The 16,245-nt window shown below is 46.1% G+C and overlaps 1 protein-coding gene across 1 annotated transcript in view; it reads left to right on the forward strand.

The window, feature by feature from the left end:
• Positions 1-15,900, forward strand: part of MACF1 (microtubule actin crosslinking factor 1) — a 298,900-nt gene extending 283,000 nt beyond the window's left edge. The window contains exons 91-98 of the mRNA XM_083512609.1: positions 264-427; positions 1,698-1,860; positions 2,207-2,361; positions 3,440-3,514; positions 6,964-7,081; positions 10,250-10,461; positions 13,038-13,161; positions 14,133-15,900. Of these exons, the coding sequence (XP_083368735.1) occupies positions 264-427; positions 1,698-1,860; positions 2,207-2,361; positions 3,440-3,514; positions 6,964-7,081; positions 10,250-10,461; positions 13,038-13,161; positions 14,133-14,389 (1,268 nt within the window). The 3' untranslated portion in view covers positions 14,390-15,900. The remainder of the gene's footprint in view (positions 1-263; positions 428-1,697; positions 1,861-2,206; positions 2,362-3,439; positions 3,515-6,963; positions 7,082-10,249; positions 10,462-13,037; positions 13,162-14,132) is intronic.
• The last annotated feature ends 345 nt before the right edge of the window (positions 15,901-16,245 follow it).

The raw sequence follows: 16,245 nt of genomic DNA on the forward strand, positions 1-16,245 counted from the left end.
CATGTGGTCCCCAAGGAAACACAGCCCTTGTCAGGAAACCTGCTACCTGTCCCTGCCTTCAAACGCCCCATGCAGACTGCAGGGTTCCTGTGAGTTGATATGATCTTAGTGAAGTTTCCAGTTTCATCTGCAGAAGGAGAGCTCAGCATTTAGTTTCTGCCTTTCTTCCTGTGCCCCTTCCCCATAATTTTTTCATTATGCCCCTTCGCTTTGCTCAATTTCTGCTATGTTTCCTCCCTGCCCCTGTCTTTTTTTCCTCTCAGGAAAATCCCTGAACCAGACAGCCCCACCCCCAATGCCAATTCTCTCCCAGTCGGAAGCAAAGAACCCGCGCATCAACCAGCTTTCGGCCCGCTGGCAGCAGGTGTGGTTGCTGGCGCTCGAGCGGCAACGCAAGCTCAACGATGCACTGGATCGGCTGGAAGAGGTAAGCACTTTCCCTTTTTCATGTGCACAGGGAACCCCTTCCCAGCACGGCAAGCAAAGCCCCAGCTGAGAGAAGCTGGGTCATGATGGTGCAGCAGTTCTCCCAAAGGCCCGGCTTCCAGGGGTTCTGTACAGAGCTCTCTTCCTGTTGGGAGCAAAACGAAGGTGCTGCTACCAGTTTCCAGCTACAGGAACTGTAGCTTCCTGGTTTTCTTGATGGTGCGCCTCACTCTCCCTTCAAAGGAAAGTCAGTGGGTGGAAGCTTGTATATAGCCTTTCCATCTCACTTTGGGGGAAGGAGATGAGTGCAGTGAGGCTGGAGCAGGGGAAGGCAAACTGCCTTCTCATTTCCTTTTCCAAGCTGGCCCTGCTTTAAGGCTGCTTTTCAGGGTCTGCAAGTCTTCACCACATTTCCTGTTTCCCTCTTGGTGCTGTGGGGTGTGCTTGTTGGGGTGAGCAAGCCTAGACAGGGGCCTCACCTATCCCTGCCCCCTAAAAAGGAGAGCATATCTTGGTAGTCTAGCAGCTAAACCACTTCATGATTATTTTGCCTTGTGTAAGCTAGAAAAGTGACTGGTTTTTAATTTATTCTATGCCACTATAATAATAATTACTATTTCTGTGCCTCTCTATTCACATATGAGTTCACAGTCATTTACAATTTGACAATACCAGCTAGATAATTAGCGAAGGTAAAACCACTGAGGCAAAACAGGTAATGCAAAGTCTGTACAACAGCAGCAGTGCCCAAAATGGAGAGCAGGGCAAAGGGGCAAGTGTGGAATTTGTATCTTGACTGATTTCCTCCCAACCATGCTGCTTTCGGGGAACCAGGTCCAACTTTTCCAGTCCTCCATAGCCCTGTTCAGGCATTACTCACTAAAAGACAAAGAAGAAAAAACACAGATCGATGGGAACTGGCAGGGCATACTTTTAGCCCACCCCAAATCCATGCAATTGCTCTTGGGCCCTTGCCCTTGGTGTACAATTAAGAGCCCTGGTAAAACAGGATTCTCAGTTGCTCAGGAAGCCATTAGATGGCTTCTCCCGCTACAGACATTCACCCTAAAGACGTGAGGGGCCAGGGCCAAATGCACAGCCCCACTGTACCCCATCCTTATTTTGGTGAGTTTGGTGTCAATCAGGCAAATCCTACACTTTGAGAGGAGAGAGAGCTGTGCTGTTGTCTCCTGCATCTTAGGAGATGTAAATATTTGTGGATCCTCTTTCCAAGTGAGATGTGAAACAGCCTTTCCTCTTCCCTTCTCCAGTTGAAAGAGTTTGCAAACTTTGACTTTGATGTATGGCGGAAGAAGTACATGCGCTGGATGAACCACAAGAAGTCACGTGTGATGGACTTCTTCCGGCGGATTGACAAAGACCAAGATGGGAAAATCACCCGGCAGGAGTTCATTGATGGCATCTTGGCATCCAGTAAGCCCCCTAACACTTTTAATGCTTAAAACACTTTCAGCTGCCTTTACCTGCTGACTTTGTTTTTCACCCCAGATTGAGAAGCAGGAAGCAATTCCTGCTTAGTGTCAAGCAAACAACCCTGCCTGCAAGAAGAGCCATTGTGGTGCAGTATAGTGTAAAAACTGTAATAAAAGTAATAGTGGTTAGAGTGTTGGACTAGGAACTGGGAGACCAGGGTTCAAATCCCCACTCAGCCGTAAAGCTCACTAGGTGACCTTAGGCCAGTCACTGCCTCTCAAAGATGTCTGACAAATCTTGCATTTGGGATCGGTAATGGAGTTTCCATTTGTTCTCTCCCATTCAGAATTCCCCACTACTAAGTTGGAGATGACTGCGGTAGCTGACATCTTTGACCGTGATGGGGATGGTTACATTGACTATTATGAGTTTGTAGCTGCTCTGCACCCTAACAAAGATGCTTATCGGCCAACAACAGATGCAGACAAAATTGAGGATGAGGTAAGACATTTTGATAAGGCAGCAGGGATCCAGGAGCTATGGAGATAGTTAAGCTGTTTCAATCTCACACTGCTCTGCAAGCACCTAGGATGCAGTTGGTGCTGTGTAAGTTGTGGAAGGATGCCTGCTTAATCTTCCTGCCCCCCTCCCTTTAAAGCCCACCTCTTCCAGAAAGCCTTTGGCAAAACCACTATCTGGTCTCCATGCCCTAATTCAATAGCCCCATATTTTTCTCCTGCTATCCTCCCTTGTTACTTATTTTCTAGTTTGTAAGCACCTTGAGAAAGGGACCTGTTTTCTCATACTTTGCAAAGCACCACATGCAGGGACAGTGCCATAAGAATAATCATAATAGTCACAAGTGCCAGCCTTCATTTGCTCAGGGCTGTCACATCTCTTTTATATGTAAAAAGTCAAGGAATCAAAATTCATGAGAGTGAGAATTTGAGTCAAGAAGTGAGAGACTTTGCCAATGCAGTAACATCCAGGTGTGGAACCCCCTCTGCTCTAAAGTTCAGCTGGTGCAAACCTTTGTTAAATTCCTAGGCCAGCTGGAGACCTTCCTCCTCCGGGCCTTCTAAATTTTACATATGTAGCTGCAGAGTTCCAGAGAGTTGCTATAAAAAACAGTGGGAGTTGTTTTCATTGTGATAATTTTATTTTAATACTTTTTTGTATTTTAACTTCTTGCAACCCACCCTGAGATCATTTGTGATGACAGGAGGGATATAAATCTTTCAAATATATAGTAGAACGGGATTTTGAATCTTATTTGGGGAAGGTAGTGTGGTGCAATAAGTAGACCCTCAGACTTGTTCCACTGGGGTCTTGGGTTAAAATCCCTCCCATTCAAGCATGAAGCTCACCAAAATAGCCATAGTCCAGTCACCACTAATCTTCCTATCCTCACAGGGTTGTGATGATGAAGATAAATTGGGACAATATTGCTCACCTTTTTCCCTTTGTGGTTTTTCAGTAGGGACTGTCTTAAAGTAAAAACAAAAACCTTTCAAACCAGTTGGAGAGCTTTCCTGTAGTTTAGCCTAATGGAATCTCTTCTTTTCTTTCTACTCAACAGGTGACCAGGCAGGTGGCTCAGTGTAAATGCGCAAAGAGATTCCAAGTGGAGCAGATTGGAGAGAACAAATACCGGGTAAGCTGAAGGGGGCTTTGCTTGCATTGACAGTTGGGGGGGAGGGAGGTTCCTCTGGCAACCTGATGGTTTCATTGTAAAGGGTTAAAAAAACAGTTCTCTAATTTCATTGTGGACCCCCATTTCATTTTGTAGCAGGGAACTCCGTGATTGACTGGGAGGGGGGGCAGGAAGTGTTTCCTTTTGCCTGTTTTACTTTCCAGCCCTGTGTGTTCCTCTGAGATTTAAACACAGTCCTTCTGAAAATGCTCATGGGCGACTTCTGTGCTGCTTCTGTTTTTGTCTCAAGTTCTCAGAGTCTTCCACTGGCAATAGAACCATCTAGCTTAGCTTCCCCACGTGCCTGAACTGCGTGCAATTTTAGCTGAGGTGCGAAGAATCTGAGCAGCCACTTGTTGGTGGCTGCATTTTTAAGGAACAAAGTGGGGGTTATAATTATCACTTGGGTTGGCAAAATGTCTTGAGCTTGCCCTGAATTTAGCACAAGAGCAGAGTGTGTAAAATAACCAGCACTGGCCCTTGTCACATTTCTAAAGTGTACAAGATCTTTGGCTTGCTTCGTTAATATAAATGTGTATAAAAAGGAAGTACCAAAACGTGACGTTTAGCATGCTGAGTAATGTCGAGTATACACATCAGTGGTACTTGTGGTTAACAAGACATTTTTCATAGCGATGCTCTGTTAATGCTGCTCAATGTTTTTTGTTCCCTCTCTCTCCCTCCCTCTCTCTCTCTTTCATTTGTACTTTCTTCTCCTTTGTAGTTCTTCCTCGGCAACCAGGTACAGTGTGCCTTGCAATGCTGTCTCTACATCCTTTTATAGATTGTTTCCCTTAAAAGAATCGCATGTGTTGTCCCTTTACAAACTGATATTTTCATTGCTATGGGTGGTTGTGCTGGTGTGGATGCTGTGGTAAGAGCTTGTCTGTATTAACAGCCAAGATTCTGGTATACAGTGACATAATGATCAAGGGATGGAATGGAAGCAACGCTACAAATGTACAAATGCCCCCTTAGTGACAGACACAAACATGGGCACTCACAAAGGAACTTCCCTGTGTTTTGTGTGCCAGACACTTTTTTAGAAGATTGAAACTCTTGGTAGTGAAGCAGCCTTCGCTAACTTTGTGCCCTCCTGATGGTTTGGACTGTGACTCCAATCAACCCCGATTGTGCTAGTTGGGACTGATGAGGGTTTCAGCCCAAACCATCTGAAGAGCACCATATTGGCAAAGTCTGCTTTAAAATAACTCATATTTGACTTCTTGTGCAGCTAAGCTGGAAAACTGTGCAGGCAGGACTGAATGTCTCAAAACTGGTTAGCTAACTCAGATGGGCTTAACTTGAACCAGGCTGTAGCCCTTGAACCAGTCTCTGAACCCCATTCTTCAGCCACAAGAAGTATTAGAGCACAATCACAGTTTGATTCTGTAAGCTCAGCCATAGTCCCACATATCTGAGAGATGTAGAGAAAGGATTCCCATTGGAGCTGAGCACTGCATAATCCTATGACTTCAGAACCTGCCACATAACTATGCTGGTGGGGGATTGATGGATATTTTCAATCACTAGCAACTGAGGCTATGCTGTTAACCACCAAAATAAAATATCCAGAACTGACCAAGGACACATAGAGCAGAACATACTGTACATGCAAATCCATACCCCTGAGGCATGTGAATAGCAAGCTCAGGAAGCTAATTATCATTTCCATTGTGTACCTTCAGATTTCTAATATCATACTTGAGGCAAGAGGAAACATTTTTCTTGCAGTTCTTCACAAGTTTGGTCCTTCCACTGTACCATCAGAGCAAGATACCAGCAGGATACCTAGTTCTTAGAATGCAGCATCTCTTGGTTCTTCCAGGAGGTGTAACTTCTGTGCCTCTTTCACAGAGTTAAAATTCTTGCAATGTATTCTGTATACCAGTATCTGGATGCCTTCCAATTAATTTTCCACCGCTTTTGGAATGCAAGCGCTGAATCCATTTGGATAATTTCCTTCCATAATTAGCACTAAAGCTTCAAGCCATCTGCATGGATCGTGTCAAATAACTCAAGGCTTCAAGAAGATAAAATGAAAAAAATGCTTCTCATTTCCTCCTGCATAATTTTTAGCCAAATCATAACTCCAGAGGGAGTTTCAGCAATGCAGAGAAGAAATCCATTTTAAACTTGTTTTGTGAGATGCGTTCTGCCCCTCTGTTGACAAGATGGTAGGAAACTAATGTCTTCAGTGCCTTAATTTTGCTGGACAGGGTGGACTGGTTTTACTTCAAATGAGCCCTCAAAGCCTAACATTATAAAAAGGACTTGAAGTGAGGCAGGACATGCTGTTTAGTCCATTGGTCAAGGCTTCAAATTGTGGAGATGTCATACTGCTAGTGGTCATTTCAGTAAATGTATTTCTGATCCTTAAGGCTACCACTTTGCAGGTTTGCACATCTCTGGCTGCTGCAATTAACTCTTCTGCGTGGTGGTGGGGATGTCATGTACCATGAATTTTATGGGTCTTCAGATCTGGTGAAGGGCTTCTCTCCTTTTTGATGAGAGTGATTGGTGGGATTCTGTTACTGAATTTCATGTGAATTCCAGTTGTCCTCTCTCCAGAAATGAACTGTATCAAGACTGGCATGTGGCTGAATTCGAACCATGCTCCAAACAACACCCCCCCAAGGCCTTTGTTGGGAAATTGCTCAAAAGTTCGAAGTTCTGACTTTATTTCATCTTCTGCATAACACAATGGTTACAGTTCGCCCAGAGACAAATGGGCAAGCCTTTAAGGGAGCACAATAGATGTGCAAACACTGCAGAGGAGATATTTCTGGGCACTACCTCACCCTGAGTCCTCTTTGGTCCACCTGGTCCATAGCATAGCCTGGTCCATAGCAACTGTCTAGCCGATGATCTCCAGGGCAGTCTCTGGCAGGAAGAGAGAAAAGGCCTTTCTCATCACCTACTGCTTGGCTGATTCATTTTAACCTGAAATGCTTCCAGGAATGGGGTTTTGGGCACAGAACAGGTGCCCTGCCACTGAGCTGAGGTAGCTCCAGCAAAACAAGGGTGCACCTCCTTCATTTTCATTTAGTTATAATTAGCAATGCATTAAAATGGATCCATTCTGGTTTTATTAACATCATCATCACCATTATTTATTCATATACTGCTTATAGACTTCTGAGTGGTTTATAAAGCATGAAAACCAGTTATACAAACATTTAAAATATAAACATCCATAATAAACCCATTTAGACATTAAAAAAATTAAATTCTTAAAGGCAGTTAGTAGGTTCAGGAGAGAGGCCCCAGTGTCAAAGCCCATCCTGCTGCAGTCCCTCTCCTGAAGCGGCCCTGTGCTGCCACCTTTCTTTTTTAATTGCAAGGTGCCTTTTGGGCTCTTTTGTGGGTGCTCATCTAAACCATTTCCCCCTCTGCTGCTCCCTCCACAGTTTGGCGATTCGCAGCAACTGCGGCTGGTCCGTATCCTGCGTAGCACAGTCATGGTTCGCGTTGGTGGAGGATGGATGGCCCTGGATGAGTTTTTAGTGAAGAACGATCCTTGCAGAGGTAAGAAATGGAGAGTGATTCTTAACAAACATGGGGCTCTTAACCTCCCCCAGGGTAAGGCTTTGAGGTGTCTGCCATTAAAAGTGAGTGGGCCAGGACCACCCATGGAGCACAGCCCAGCCCAGCCCAGCAGGAAGTCTTCTTGAGGTCAGTCAAAAGATCAGCCTAGCCAAGAACTTCTTGAGGAGGGTGACCTGTGTTGATGAGTGGGAGAGAAGTGCCAGTGAGGTTCTCTGCTGCAAACACCATGATATCTTGGGCAGACCCTAGTCCATCCTGAATGTCAGCATAAGTACCAATAAGTACTTGACTAGGACTTCCTATGTAACACTCACATGTTGGGGCGGGGGGAGAAGTAGAATCCATCAGAGCCCCCACCCACCCAGCTCTTCACATCTGTGGGCTGAACTCTCTTCTTGTACCCTTTCCATTTTTCCTCTAAAATGGCTGCCCTGCATGCCAGCCAGCGTGTAAGAGACTTCTCCTTGCCTTTTTCCTCCTCCTCCTCCTCCTCTTTGACCCCCACTGCTGTTTGTTTTTCCTGCTCTATCTTTTCTTTGTATATATGTATTTTCTTTATTCTAGTTCACCACCCGGGAAGTAAAATAAAACGCTCTGATTCCAGCTCTTCGATTGCCAGTCAGTCTCCGATAGGTTGGCGGTTTTTCTTGGCTTCCTCTCACTACTACTCCTCCACTTGTTGGGAATGGCTTTGCTTCTCTAACCTGCCTTGATCTTCCCCATCATCCCCTCTGGCCCAGAATAGTACTTTGCTGTAGTGAAGGGCATGGGGTGGGGGCAGAGAGAGAGAGACAAAGAACTTTTTTTTTTTTTTTAGCTGGTTTGGGCTGAAAGCTGCAAGTTGAGTAGGCTTCACAGCCCCTGCCTCATCTTGTTCCTGTCTGTCACATTGGCCCTGAAATCACCACTCACTTTTTCCCAAGGGTTGCAACATGTATCCTCTGCACCAGCTTATGCTCACAGCAGCCTTGATGGGTTCAGCTGAGCAAGAGCAGCTTGCCCCGAGTGAGGAGCAGGGATTTGGGCCCTGGTTCAACACCAGACTAGCTTCCTTTCTTGCCTTTTCTGCATCTCCCTCAATCCCCCAAAAAATTCCTCCCCTTTTCTATTATATCATTTACCTTTTCTCCTAGAAATTGCCTGTAAGTAAATATGGTGTTCTGTAAGACAAAAGGCTGATGTTAGAGGCTTGTGAGGGAATGGCTACCCACCCAACCCTCCAGCCTGCAGTCTGGGCCCCCTTCCTTTGAAGACAGGTTATTCCTTCTGGCCTGTGGCTGTTGGGTGGACATTTTCCCCTTCCCTCCCATGATAGTTTGTCTGAATGCGGCTGCATGCTGCCATGTTGTAAAACATCTGGGATAGTCTTTGCCAGTCAGTGCTTTCCAGATGTTTTGGACTATAACACTCATCATTCCCAGCTAGCATGCACTATGAAAAATGGGGCTGACGGGAGTTGTAGTTCAAAGCATCTGAGGGCCTAGGGTTCAAGAAAGCTGAAAGGATTTGTTTCTTGATTGCCTCTTGGTACTGCTGATTCTTCTGTCCCTGGTGCTGCTCTTGAGCACTCCTGCTAGGCGTCCGCAGATTGTTCTGACGCAATCCTAGGGGTGCTTCCAGATGGGGGTTTATCATGGAATCAGTGCTCCTGATGCATGCAAGTGTTTTACAGAGTCCACACAACATTGTTGGCATCAAAAAGCCAGCTTGTACCAACTCTGAATTTGATCTTACTGGGGAAAATCTGATAAATATATATATAAACCCAGTTACCAACAACCCACTTGTGGTATCTCAATAGCTCGTTTGCAAGCTAAGCCCCTCTCTGGAAGTCCCCTTGGCAGCTGCAATTGCTTGTCTTGGGGTGGATAATGTGTGAAATCTCCAGCTGCCCCTTTTTCTGCCTGGCAAGGCTTTATGCATGGTGTCTTGCTCAATTAACAAAACTGCTCCTTGCTGTGTGTATCTGTTTGTTAGGTTTGTTGCTGTTTTTCCTGTAAAACTGAAGAATATGCTTGCTGTTTTGCTATGAAGCAGGTGGTATAATTGCAGAGGAAGGAAACTGAAAATTGGGGAAGGGGTGTAGCTCAGTGGGAGAGCAACTGCTCTGCCTGCAGGTGGTCCCAGGTTCAGTCCCTGATGGCATTTCCAGGTAGGGCTGGAAGAGACTCCTGCCAGAAATTCTGACTGCCAGTCAGTGTACGCAATGCTAAGCTATGGGGATCAATGATCTGACACAGTATAAAGCAGCTTCCTATGTTCCTGTATCCTGGTTGCAAATTTTAAGTCAGGTTTATTTCCTTCCATTTCTTGAGAATCGGGTGAAAATGAATTGAGAGCTCTTTGGACGACACTTTGTTTCCCAGACCTCTTGCCGCATAAACTTAGCTAAGTGTGCTGTGCCAGCAGCTGACCAAGCTCTGCTTTGGGTCAGCAAGCTTCCCACAGCTGGGGGGGGGGGCATAGAATTGTAGAGTTGGGTGGGAACCCAAGGGTCTATTCACCCCCGCAATGCAGGAATCTTTTGCTCAGTCTGGGGCTTGAACCTACGACCTTGAGATTAAGAGTCTCATGTTCTGCTGACTGAGCTATTCCAGAATTCTTTGGTGCTGAACTGAGACTGGGTAAAGAAGACCCCCCCCCCCACACACACACTCCAGAGGATCCTTCACTAGCCTGTAAAGCAGATTGTACAGAAGGACGTGAGTAATAGATGGCGTTGGTGGTATAGACGAGACGGGCGCTGTCTATACGTGCTTAGAGGGTGCATATCTGAGTTCTTTCAAAAGTGTGTGGACTTGCCCTGTTGCAGGCTGAAACACCACTGCTCTGAATGATGTTTGTGGTGGGGGCTTCTATATGAGCTACAGAATGCTCCTAGATCTTTCCCCTCCTAGGAAGACTTTTCCTCTCTATCTTGAGACTTTTAAGCTGCTGCTGGTGTAGCAAAGTGAGAAGACCAAGGGGTCTGTCTCACAGAAAATTAACTGGGAGGAGGAGGAAAGAATCCAAAGCTCACCCCAGCAAGCCTGCACCAGGGAGTCAGAAGCATCTGGCTTTGCCTGGCTTTGCCATCTGTTTATATCTCAGACTCTGGTTTCTTTGGCTTTTTTTTCTTCATGTTTTATGGTGGTTCCTTTCCTACAGCTCGAGGAAGAACTAACCTTGAACTTCGAGAGAAATTCATTCTCCCAGAGGGAGCTTCTCAGGGAATGGCGCCATTCCGGTCCAGGGGGCGCAGGTCAAAGCCCTCCTCTCGGGCAGCCTCCCCAACGCGGTCCAGCTCGAGCGCCAGCCAGAGCAACCACAGCTGCACTTCGATGCCCTCCTCCCCAGCCACACCTGCAAGCGGGACAAAGGTGAGAGGGCTTCTTTAACCATTAAAATGGCTTCTGTCACTCAGTTGTTCCAGGACAGGTACAGGCCTCTGAGTGTCCAGTGGGGCCTGTCCACAGAGGACAGAACTTTCAGGGTCACTCAAACATTTATTTCTGCCCACAATGACAATGAAATGCTGTCACATCCAGGTGGGTAGAGTGAAATGGCGGAGTTCCTCTTCCCCTCCCCTCCCCTCCCCTCCCCCAAATTACACTTGTCTGTTTGTGTCTCATTTTAATTTTTGGGCCATCCCTGGTTTGTTTTCTTGGCTTCTGTGATCCTGGGAGGTTTTTTCCCCCTGACGCTTGGCCTGGGTGAGATGGCCACGTTGGCAGTGGGCACAGAGCACAACCCCTACTTGTGTGACTCTCATCTCTTCGCCCATTTTGTATGTTTCCTTTCATTACCTGTTGGGTTTGTTTTTTTATTTTATTTTAGGGTTTATTTACTTTTCTGTTTTTATTTTCCTTCCATCCTGTACACCTCCCTCCCCGCCCCATCCCTCCTTTCCTTTCACTCCCTTCCCCCTTCCCTCCCTCTCCCTCAATTTCTCTTTGGATTTTCCATTTCACAGACTCCGCATCACTTCACTCGCAGTTATGACAAACCCTGGTTGGTAAACAGCAAGGCAGGTACCCCTTTGAGGGGCTACGATAATGCTGACCTCCACCTGTCTGCTTCTGAGGTAGAGTATGGCTTACATGGGCCAGTCCCTGTTGCAAAAGGAGGAGCCCCCTTGGCTTCCTTTTCCCCTCTCTTAATGCTTTCCTTGTTATAACAGCGCTTCATAACACCTCTTTCCATGCTAGGGCTGCTGCTGTGTTGCTCATGGGGCTTCTAACTCTGGTTTCTTAAAGACAAAAATATTTGTTCTTCGAAATACTCTTTCAAAACCAACAGAATGTTAACACACAGTTTGCAACCAGTTTGTGTTGAAACAACAAACATTTTCCCAGAAGTTCAAAGTGAGAAAATCTTTCAAGTTTTGGGCTGTTTTAGAACATTAAATGAAAGAGATATGATAAAGGAGGATACCACTTAAAAGTCAGGAGTCATGGATAAAACAGCCGAATTAACACTTTGAAAATCAGTGCCTGTGCCTGTATAGAAACCCCTCAATTTGTTATCCCACATACGATGCAGGTGAGAATGTTGGGAGGGGAGAAGCGTCTTAGAAACATCTGCCTGGCTGCTCTTGGAGGTAGGAGGCTGGGTTAGATGGACATCCTTTTCCCTCCCTCCCTCCCTCCCACCAGGGCAGTTCTTACAGTCATGGGAATGTAAGTCCCAACCAAACAGGAGGAATGGGGGCGGTATTAATGATATGCTACCGGCTTGGTGTCCATATAAGTTGCTCAGACCTGAAATGATTGTTGCTTCAGTTTGCTTTTCTCCAACTGGGTGCCCTCCAGATGTCTTAGATGACACACTGTGCTGGTGATCAGAGTCATACTCCAAAATGTTTGGAAGGCAACAAGTTGGTGAAGCTGTTTTCGGAACATAGGATGCGCCTGAGTCCATCTAGCCCAGTGTTGTCAACACAGGCTGGCAGCAGCTCTCCAGAGTCTCTGGCAGGAGTCTTTCCCAGGCCTACCTGGAGCCGCTGTTGGGGACTGGACCTGGGACCTTCTGCATGTGCAAAGCATGTGCTTTAGATTAAGCATTTCCCTGCTTTGCGCCACTAGAAAGGCAGAGACAGTTGGTGCACCAGCAATGGACTCCCTCTTCACATCTAGTGCTTGGGAACTGGAGTTGGGAGGATGCTTTTTCCTCCAGTTTTTCCTCCCACTTAAATAGTAGCTGGCATCCTGCTCTGCACCTGCTTTAAAGAGGCTGATGGGAGCTGCAGCTGTGGTGTCCAAAATGAGCAGGATCCCCGCCCACTCCAGTTCCGAGCTGCTCTCTGTCCTGCTTCTTCCATGGGGCACAAGTAGAACTGTTCAGGGCCAAGTGGATCCCCTGCTCTTTCTAGACAGAGGTGTGATGACTTGGACTAAACCTCACCAAAGGTGCCTTCTTGCTGCTCATGCTCCGCAAGTGCTCAGGAGCTTCTTTTCTGCCCTTTTTAGAGACGGCAAGCACAGGGGTCCAATTAATGAGCCTGCCATCCAGCGCTGGGTGGTAAAGAGGACTAATAGCAGAGAAGGGCCTTCTTGGTGTGTCTTGTCTGTCTGCTTCTCTTCTTGGCCCGCAGCACCTTAAAGGTCATGAGGAACATGGGGTGGGTGGGCAGGCAGCCCTGTAAATGTGTTCATGTCCATTAGCAGAAAGCAAAATGGGCAGGTGAAGAGCTGGATGTCCACAGAAGTTCCCACGTGGGACTTCTTGGCTACAGCAGCCACAATTCAGTTTTTCTGGGTTCTTGTTTAACAACTGCTGAGCCCCTCTGTGATTCATGGGGAGGGGACAGCAGGACTTGATGCTCCTTCATTCCTTGTTGACCTTTAAGATGCAGTGGGGGCTGCAATCTGGCTGCTGGAGTGCAGGGATCCTCTCAACCAGCACCTGTTTAGGAAGCAAATGATGACTGTTGAGATAAACGTCTCTTTCTCCCAAGGTCGTTCCCTCTTCAAGCAGCAAGCTGAAGCGACCCACTTTCCACTCCAGCCGGACTTCTCTCGCTGGCGACACCAGTAACAGCTCCTCGCCAGTGTCTTCAGGTGCCAAAACTAGTCGGGCTGGTAAGTGCCTTTCTGGAAGTGACACAGTCCATGCTTGTATGCTGCATGTATTGCCTTTTCATTCTTTGTTTTGTGAGTCACTTCGGGGCTTCCTTTGGTTGTGGGAAACAATGAACAAAATTCAGTAAACTGAACAGGTGAACACAGGAGTGGGACTTGGGTCAAGCTGCTCTGAGTTTCAGCCTCTACTTCTGTTAGGTGGGATGAGTAATTCCAGCCTCCCTGATGAGGGTTACTTCCAGCGAGGGTGGGCTGGGGGCTCCTGCTGCTAATAGTCTTCACTCTGCCCTTGTACTTGCAGCTGGTTTTCTGTGCTCTTGGGAGCATGACCATTTCTCTGTGTGCACCAGTCAACGGGTCAGAGCTATTGCAGGTGGCGCCAACTGGAAGTTCATCACACTTTCACTATAGCCAATTCCATTTATGCAAAGTTTTATTATTTTAGCCCACAACCCTGCCTCCACATTGCTGTGCATAAGCCCTATTGCACTCGGTGGGACTTCTGATTAGAAATATATATGGGATACGCAGGAGCTTTTTGTTGAGAAATTAATAGCAAGTGAAAGCCCCCATGCTTCAGTGATCCTCCAAGACATAAGGAAGCCCACACATGACCCCGCCTGGCCACAAAGTGGAATGAAGCACCAATGATGATACAGCAACATCAGCCAGTTTGACTGTCACCTCCACTGGCAGCGAGGCAGTTCCAGAGCAAGGGGTCTCTCTATAGAGAGTAGTACACTGAAATAGGTTCAGCTATGTTGTGGGGAGGGCCCGACTGCTCAGGCATCAACTGCTTGTGGTAGCTGTGAGAGCCACCATTCCAGCACACACAGAGGATGTCTAAAGGGAAGGTGGCATCTAGCTGGAAAACAAGACGGGGGCTGCCCTTGAGGGACGGAGCAATAGCATGTTGTAAGGCCTTCCTGGGCTTCCATGGTGGTGATGGACACATCTGTTTTACTTTTCAGATCCTAAGAAAACGAGCAGTCGCCCTCAGAGCCGGGCAGGGAGCCGGGCAGGGAGCCGCGCCAGCAGCCGGCGGGGCAGCGACGCATCTGACTTTGACCTCCTAGAGACACAGTCAGCTTGTTCAGACACTTCCGAAAGCAGCGCAACGGGGGGGCAGGGCAGCTCCCGACGGGGCATAGCAAAGCCCTCCAAAATCCCTACCATGTCTAAGAAAGCGACCACAGCCACCCCCAAGACGCCAGGCCCCAAGAGATAATAATAAGACCCCATGCACACATCTACACATACACACACACAAACAAACAAAAAACCTGTGTCCATTTTTTAACCCTGCTTCATACATTGGATGTATATTTATTCTACATGGGAGAAATTATATTGTTAAAAGTGTAAAAGATTAATTGTGTTATGAAGCTGCCTTATTTTGTTCTGTTAATTTTCTTTTTTTGTAAGTTACTATTTTCATGTGAATATTTATGTAGATAAAACTTGCCTTCTGGTGACCTCCTTAGCGCTGGGAGGGCCCAGGAAAAAAAAAATGAAATGTGGGAGAGAATAGAAGCAAGCAAAAGGTCAAGATGTGAAAATGTAAAAACAAAAAGTTAAAAAAAATTATATAAATAGGATTTCTGTGCAGTGCAGGAAGTGATCCTGCTTTATCTTTTAGGATTATTTCCTAAATGCATCTTTATAAAAACTTAACTTGCTGTCTCAGCAAGGTAAATTATATTTAAAAGCAACACCTGAATATCCAGCAGTGTTCAAGGAATTCTTTCTTTCTCTCTCTCTCTTTCTTTCTCTCTCTCTTTTTTTTTTTTTTTTGTAAATCATGGATACCTCAAAAAGAGAGAAATGTGAGGTGAATGGGATCTGGGGCTTCTGTTTCCAGTTTTTAAAAGAAATCATTGTGGTTTTACCTGAAGATAAAGTGGAGTAAGTTTGAACTAATAAATTAAAAAAAAAAATTGCACACACGCTACATACAAGTAAAGATGTTCACTAAAATGCTGTATTTAGCGAAATGAAAGTACTGTCAGCCGCTGAGCTTTTAAAGAACAACTAATACTATGTTTTCAATATTTTACACTTGAAGCTCTCCAGTAGCATCATACCTGTGTGGACGATGCCTGGGGTTGGGGCACACACAGCAAAACCTTTGAGCAGTGGAGCCAAAGAGGGGAGTTCCCACAAAACTTGGTTCTTCTCTCACATTGCTGTTAAAACAAAACAAAAAAAAACTGACTTCACTTTTTAGTTCACGAACTGCTATTTAACTGCATTGTTTCCTATTTATTGTCTCAACTGGTTAATGCCACTTCTGACCATACTGACGTCCAAGAGGCCCCTCCACACTCCAGGGGAGAAGACGACGACAGAGCTGCCTTCAACACGCACAGGAGCTTGTTCTTGGGAATTTTAAAGCGCATCACCAGCAGCCCCACTTGTGCGCCGCCCCCTCCGCCCCCCAGCTCGCTTTTATATGATCATTTTTTTCCATTGTGGAGGGGAGAAGAAGGGGAGGGATGTTTTAAAAAGTAAAGCCAACTTTGGGACAGTAAAGAAGGGGGAGGGGCAGGGAGTTGGGGGCTACTTGGTCTTCCTGTATTTATTAACTTTTGCTCTTTCCCCTGCTCTGACTGACCATATTGCTGTGTGATTCTCTCAGTTGGTTTAATTGAGCCAGAACCTGAAGCTCTACCAATGAATTGTTTAAAAAAAGAAGACACTTTTTGTATTAAAATTGCTTGCAGTAATAATAAAAAGAAACTTGCCTCTTTTTTTATGCCATGGAAGAAGCCACTGGATTAGCATTAAGAGTACAGGTGTGTCTTCCCAGCCAATCCCTTCTCCTCTGGCACAGAATAGAGCCGCCTGCTTTCTCTGTGATTATTTGTTCGAATACGGTGGTTCCAAAACTCTTTTTGAGCCTCCACCACTTGGTTCCCTAAGATCATCCCCAGTGCCCGTGGCCCTATAAAAAACATTGAGAATGACCCATTATGGAAGACAACAAAATTCAAATTCAAAACAGTGACAATTAATTGCACATTTATTCAAAATTCAATTAAAACTATTTGCGTAATTCAACAAAATTGATGAACTTCCAGTGGT

This window comes from Podarcis liolepis (assembly GCF_965112155.1).
Source record: "Podarcis liolepis genome assembly, chromosome: 7".
NCBI lineage: Eukaryota > Metazoa > Chordata > Lepidosauria > Squamata > Lacertidae > Podarcis > Podarcis liolepis.